General features: G+C 41.3%; 1 protein-coding gene across 2 annotated transcripts in view; it reads right to left on the bottom strand.

Moving 5' to 3' along the window:
* Nucleotides 1-7500, bottom strand: part of LOC116842940 — a 13087-nt gene that overhangs the window by 1016 nt on the left and 4571 nt on the right. Inside the window, exons 2-4 of one of the 2 annotated variants that reach the window (XM_032812833.1) lie at nt 4617-4823; nt 4186-4478; nt 1-2501 (exon numbers count right to left, since the gene is read on the bottom strand). The exon at nt 1-2501 is cut by the window's left edge and continues 1016 nt beyond it. In XM_032812833.1, coding sequence (XP_032668724.1) covers nt 2204-2501; nt 4186-4478; nt 4617-4823 — 798 coding nt within the window. In that variant the 3' untranslated portion in view covers nt 1-2203. The remainder of the gene's footprint in view (nt 2502-4185; nt 4479-4616; nt 4824-7500) is intronic. The other variant, XM_032812834.1, reaches the window with a different exon arrangement.

The following is a 7500-nucleotide window of genomic DNA, read 5'->3' as shown; positions in this document are numbered from 1 at the left end:
ACGGCAAGGCAATGGGATTGGCCGGAGGAAGAGTCAATTTTAGAGTGGTATTCATTAGATCATGTATTTAAGATCGTCTTAAGGGGAATAAGCTGGATACCGACAAAAAGCAACTTTTACTGCTTTTTTCCATTTACTTGTGCAGAATAGCAAATGCTTATATTATAGAATTAAAATACAAATGACAGTGTATGTCATTTTTATGTATGTTTATTTTTATACATACTTCCATTAAAAGCATTTGTAATCCTGTACAACCAATATAATGTAAATTTTGCAGAAAAATGTCGATATTCTGTCGGTAAAGTTTTCAGCATCTCCTTAAAGTGTCGACTTCAACATTCCCTTAAGTTCATCTTCAGATATTATACAGATAATTTCAGGAGCTTTGGAACATCTGAAAATGAATTTAAGACAATTTGAAATATAAAATTGGATAATGAATGTCAGTGTTTGAATTCAAAATCAAATAGTTTGATGGAACAATTGAAAAGACGAGATTGTGAAGCGCAGAGTGGCCAAAGAGTGGCCAAAGTATCCCCCTCAACAAACCATGTGTATACTTCTCTTTACGAGGATTTATTTGAATTGGTTTCAAACGGCTTTAACCGGAATAAAAGTTTGGCGAGGTGAAGTGTGCTGAAAATAAACGTGCAGAAGGCTCCGTCGTCCTGACGGGAAATCGCCATTGATATTCGAAGATATCTGAGAGAGAAATCCCAAAAATATAATCCTCTCATTTACTTCATTCAATCTCTCAATCACCATCGACTCCGAGCTATTCGATTGAAATTTCAAGCGTTCTTTCTCGAATGTCCCAGCCCGGAATCGATTTCGCGCGCAGACTGTATGAGTGGCTCAATCCATGATTGTCCCGCCATTGTTGCACCGCCGCGTTTTATTCCTCTTTGAACTCGGTCTTTATTGGCTACCGCCCGTCCCAGATACCGTCTCTCGACAACGCGGTAAAATACATCTCATTGAAGAGTCCTTTAACGAGTTCTCGCAACTCGAAGTATATCGGCGAAAGCGATGTACCGGAAACTCTGTCTCACCTCGGCGTGACCGGGACATAAATTTGTATTCGTTAACGAGGTGCTTCGGCTCGCGATTGCACTCGTCGGGATCTCATTCCGACGTTAATGCAACTCTCCGTTGCACTTTCGTAAGTACGTATATAATTATTTCTTAAGAAATAGACTCGTAGCAAATACCGACGGTACCGACTTAATGTAGCTTCAGATTTCACCAGATTCTTCTATTTAGCTGTATAGAATTGCAAATGCTTGTAGAGTAAAGTAACAATGGAACAGAGTTTACTTATACGTTCGGATTAACTACCCTTAAAGCTTAGATTCATCTTAGAACAGCCTTAAAGCAATAGATTCATCTTAGAATAGCAAAGTCGGACGCGTGAAAAACAGAGTGAAAGTACAAATGTCAACTAAGTACTCCATTATATAAAAATTTTTTTAAAATTATTATTTATATAAAATTTCTTGTAATAAACATTTGCAATTCTATATAACCAAATAGAAAAACAGTGCAAAATAAAAAAGCTACATATAATGTCATTGTCCAGCATATTTTTAAATTACAACTTCCTTAGTTTGCGCGTCCCCGTCATTAGAGTTTTTTATCGCACTAGACCATCCATACACATTCATCAGCCATTAGAATTATGATTTTTAGTTAAGATACACACACACACACAAAGATAATTTTCCCCGATCCAACGGACCGTCGTTGTCGCTATGTCTCTCATTATCATTTGTTATTATTTTTCCACGCTTTTTTCAACCCTGTCGTCCAAACTTTGTATCAAATACCCCGTACGCACAAAACTCCTTGCGCTCCAATAAAACAAGAAATCCCATATAGTATATATAAAATTGTTTTTACACCCTGGCTAGCCGCGTGTGGGATGAGTCGCGTATCAATTGTCGCACACACGTCATCGTCCTGTTCATCCTTGATTCACGCATCGATTCTGTCATTGAAAAATTCATGCTCAGCCTAAATTTAAACGTCACCATTCCAAAAGTGGACGCATCGTTCCGCGTCTTTTTCTGCTTCGCAGGCAAGTGGAAAGACCAGATCATCTTCGACCCCGTCAAACGTTATCGCTGAATGCGCCATTGGCACCCAGATGACCATTATCCTGCGTCGACCCAGGATGCCGACTGGGTACCAGTAACCAGCCTCACGTTCTAGCGAACTTGTAGACCACACCGAAAACCAGCACGCTCACCAGCATCAACACCAGCGCGGTCACCACCTTGGCGAAGGCGTTCAGCCCACTCTCGGCGTGCTGCTGGGGTCTTCTGGTCGGCACGCTTTGTTTGGAAGCGAGACCGCGTGCAAGGGCAGGAAATGCCAGACTTTGGGTGAAAGTCAGCTTGTGGAGGGACTCCGACAAGGAGTATGGGCCGACGGAGCCACGGGCTGCGGCTCTCAAAAGAGCATACTCCAAATCCAAGGCATCGAACATACTGTATCTGCTGGTAAAATATAAAAGTTAATATCGTTATCCCGTAATAGGCTTCTTTGATTGTTCTACTCGATTATCGTATTGCGCGACCTAGCACAACTCTCACTACACTCTACTATCCCTATTTAACTATCCCTATTTTACTGTCTACTTTTTGCTGCTTACTTCCATTGTAGACGGTTCTTAAGAATTTTACGTATTACATAGCAGCCTTTACTATACACATCGGGAAACGCGCGCGACAATTTTAGCGTGAATATTTTCGCCTCGAGTATAAAGCACACGGACAAAGGGTGCTGGTAAAGGGAGAGGCGTGTAAGCGGGCCCCTATCGAGACGATCCAATGTCTTGGCCTCGCGCGAGGTCCTGCGTGCTCGACCGCGAGATTGCGAGACCGCAAAAAAAGAGCGAGAAATTAGGGCGCGGTCGACCTCGCGAGGGAAGGAAAGCGATTTTCTCGAGACTCTCGTACATAGAGGGAGAGCCACTTGGTAGCGACGAGAACACATAAGAGTGCGAGCAATATATCGCCGATATGTATGTATACACCATGTAGATGTATACGCGCGCGCGCATTATTCGACGTCGACGCCGATACGTCGTCGGCTCGTGTATTTGCATCGTGTCAAGGACGTTCCTTGACACGAGTCAAGATCGAGTCCGACGTCAAACACAGCCGACGATGAATTGTTCCCGGCGTGCTGATCTCTGAAACTCCCATACTATTGTATCACGTGCAACCAAGGATAAGGTCACGTTTACGCGACTAATAAACACTCGCATAGATATCTCACGACGAATAAGAAAGAAGGTATAAAACAGCGTAAAAGCACCAATAACGTGAGAAATAATGAGGTAAAAGTAGCAGTTCCTGGACATTTTTATTGTTTCGGTCTTTAACCTTGACATTTACTTGTGATTTAGATGTTTGCGTAATTTCATACATAACTTCCTTTCCTCTAAAAATCTGATTAAAATCTCACAACGATCTTCAAAGATGATTTTTGTTTTTTAAACTCATTATATATTATTTTGATATTTGAGAATTAATTTTTTCTTCCAATTTTATATGATTTTATAAATGAATTTATATGAAAAAAATCAAGAAAAATGCGTATATCTTAGATACGTAGGAGATAATAGTCAGACTTTCATATATATATTCGATATATTTTTTATATTTGATATATTTTTTTATATTAAAAGTTTAAATATCCATATTTAAAGATCAAAACAATAACAAAATTCAGAATCAAATGTAGTCGATTGCAGAACAATTAGATACAACGAACTTGGAAGTTCACTAAATTGTCAAAATTGAAAGTCATTATCGATGAGCTTATGCAGTAAAAATGTAATTAATAATATAATTAATAATAATAAATAATAATACTCGTGATGACTCTCAATTTAATGAGAGCTTAGTGAGATCCTAACTTTGTTTTTGAACTGTTTTTCGGTAACTAACGGTACGTGTCTGTGCATTGGTTTTACCTTACACACAGTTAGTCTTATCAAACAATCACCAGCTATCTCAGAATTTTAATAGCGGCAATATCTAAGTGACTTCCGCAAAAAATGTTGCTGATAATTACGATAATCATGAACTATCATCTTTTTCCCTCTTGCGAATTTTTATGCGGTTATTACAACAAAGAACATTGGGTGCATTCGCGGGAAGTGCAATCAATTACCTGCTGCTGCGTCTTCTGTCCTGGGAGTGCATCGAGGCGATCGCCGAGCTTGGCATCGATCGCAAGCTGCTGGTGGTTGAGCTGGAGGGACTCGGCGGCGCAGGTGGCTGATCCTCGTCCACGGACGTTCTGTCTGGCGACGGTGGACTCTTCGAGCCCGCGTTATGGTGGTTGTGATGCAGATGATGCAGCTGCAACCGTGCGTGATCCGGATGCAGCAGACTGGCGCGACGTGATTGCTGCGGCGTCGTCGCTGGACTGTTGCAGACTGCCCCGCACGGCGACGGTGACGCCTTGAAATGTGTTTCGCGAAAATTTCACGATAGATTTCGTATATGAAAGATCCTTATGTTTCTACAATTTGCGCCGAACGAATATTTTATTTGTGGACATTCGATAGAGCAAGTAAATAATTTGTGAGAGCCCCATACCTGAATGGACTCGATGCCGCTGTCGTTGACGTTTTCCTGCACGTCTGGAAACATAAAGGCCTGTCCATCGGCCTCGCCTCTGGGCGAATCGCTGGGCCATACCTGAAGAAGCGGAAGTCCACGCGTCTCGTTACACACCTCGGCGACGACGACGTTGCTCTGTCCGCTAGCATTGAGGCACAACCGGCCCAGCTCTCTCAATGGCTTCTGTTGAACGATATGCGATTCTAAGTGATCTTGCGAAGCAGCATCAATGATTCTTTTACATTTTTTACAAATGAGAAACTCTTGAAAAAATTTATAAAAATACAAACTGATTTGAAGAGCTTTGAAGTAAACCGGATACGAATTTGAAACGTTTGCAGCTTTAAAATATCATGAGAACCGTGTCGCGCGACAAAAAGGAAACTCTCAATGCGTCAGACTCGTTGATTTTCGTAATAAATAACGCCGCTGGAAACTTCATAACGTTGTCGAAGCAAAATATTTTCTGCGTCCACGCTGCATAAAAAGCAGAGATCCTTCACGGCCGGATATATTAGCGTATGAAATATTGAAAAGAAATATTTTTAGCCACGCTTGCGTTTTACGAGAGCTGATTAATCGATGCGGTACTCGCTTGTCTGGACTGTTCGATTTCCAATCTAGACGACGTTCGAGAAGACCTGCGAGAAGAAAGCAATAGAAATTCACGCTAATCTCATAATGGCTACGTTCAGCAGAGAAAGTTGCTGTAAAATTCGTGAATCTGACCGGTCAATCTTCATTTCCTTTTTAATGTTGCTCTCAAGCATCATCGATTTTTCATGAGCTACATGTAAGAACGACAGATGCAGATTTATTTAGTACTTGTAGAGCAACATCTGGCTACTTGTTCGATTGGGCGATGTTCATTAATATCAATTCTTGTCATTAAGTTTATATAGGTTTATTTAGAGATTTGAATCAGAATCTGGCCATAAGACAGCTAATTTTAATCTATCCGCCATGTTTTGCCAAATCCCACATAGTATTCCTATCGCAGGTTAGGTTAGGTTAAGGAGAGGTTGAAAAAAGAGATTGACAGAGAGAGAGATTGAAAATATGTTCCTCTCTCTCGTAGAATTTTGACCGCAGTTATAGCGAGACTTTAATTCAAGGATCTCTAGGTTATTATAAATGAAAGAACATTTATAAAACATATAACATTCAGTAGACATGATTTATTTCATTTAAACAAATTTGTATCTTTAAATTTTTTAATTCCATCAAATAAAGGGTTAATCCATCTAAGTGCCGATCAGATACAAGAATTTTACAACAGTAGCGAAGTAATTTTCTATGCTAAACGCAGCAATTAATAATGGGAGAAGACTCCTGATCCGAAACTTCTCTAATTACTTCGTTGAAACAGTGATAAATTGAGATTACCGAACGATACATTATCATTGATGAGTTTGTCACGAAATGCCGTACTCGTGACCGCTTATCGATCATTCCCCGCGATCTCACGAGATATCTTTGACGTCAATGACAATTATACCGATTTCGCTCGATGTAACTATTTATAGGCGAGGTCTCGCTAAATTTCAAAGAAACTACCCGTAACTACCCGCCAACTCGAGATCGTAATTAACGGATTAGGTAGTAACTGAAAGTGCCATAATATCGCGCGACCGTGAAGCACTGGGCGGCAGCACGCGATTCCTTGTCCTCCACTTCTACGAGGCGAAATTCAATACTTTCATCGGTGTTTACTGCGCTGTTAATGAAATCCTTTTTCGTTTTACATAACGTCATTGGATCTTCCAACCGAAGTGATTAATGCAATTGCGCATTCGACGACGGTGGAAATGTCATACACGCAGATTCTGCGACCGTCCGTTCGTCCGCAAACTATAGAGGATGACACATCGGTTGATGACACATTACCGAGTCCGATTGCTCGACGTTTATCGATTACCGATTCTCGCCGATAGCATGTAATAATCGCGTTTGTCGTCGAAGAGAGCGGCGCGAAAAACTTTTCCAATAATATCAGGAGCGCAATCTGAACTGACTCTTCATCCCTGCTCCCTAATTTCTCGATGAATTATTATTCTCGCTCGCCCTCGCGCTCGTGCCTCACCTTCGCCCTTTTCGCTTTGTCCTATTGATCACGAGGGCTGCCTGTCGATCGAGCGATCTGATTTTATTAGGTGTGCGACGGTGGACAGCGTGGATAATAATACACGGTTTAAAGTTCAAAATGTCTCGCTGGCGCGTTGTTGCGAGAATCGTTGCAGGCACGCAGGAAAGTGTCTAATGACGCTTCGCAACTCGAGGATAAACGGTTCGCTGGTTTCCGGTGCGGCGAGCCTGCAAAGGTCGTCCGGCTGTACAAAAAAGCGCAGGGGAAAAGGGACGACCGCAGAAGCACTGCGAAACAGATCGATAAAGCGCGAGTGAAAGCAAAATACGAAAAAGAAGAAGAAAAAAGAGGAAACAACCCGACGAGGGTCAGATTCCTCGTCCCTCTAACTCTCAATCGTGCTGAGTGCCCGACATTTTCACGCGAACAAATATCGACAAACTGTGCGTAGCGATGGCTGCGTTCAACAGAGAAAGCTGCTTTGCTGCTGTTGCAAAATTCGTCAAACTGATCCAGTATACCAATCGGTAACACCAGGGTGTTACACTCACATACAGTTCAGTACACTGAGGGAAATGTCTGATGATATTAATCAGAATTCTATTTAGGTTTACCAAACGGTATGGTAAATAATCGTGTAACAAGCTATTTAGTCAATGATACTAAACTATCTGGTGAGCGCATTGTGGTCTAAGTAGTATTACAGAGATGCTTAAATACGTTTACCAAATCGTCTGGTACAGCATAAAATTGTGATAATTGAAATAATAAAAC

This window comes from Odontomachus brunneus, unplaced genomic scaffold, assembly GCF_010583005.1.
Source record: "Odontomachus brunneus isolate Ranch 3 - 2012 unplaced genomic scaffold, Obru_v1 Obru_scaffold_028, whole genome shotgun sequence".
Lineage (NCBI taxonomy): Eukaryota > Metazoa > Arthropoda > Insecta > Hymenoptera > Formicidae > Odontomachus > Odontomachus brunneus.
Note: the sequence above shows the minus strand (reverse complement) of the source record. Positions and strands in the feature narration are given on the sequence as shown.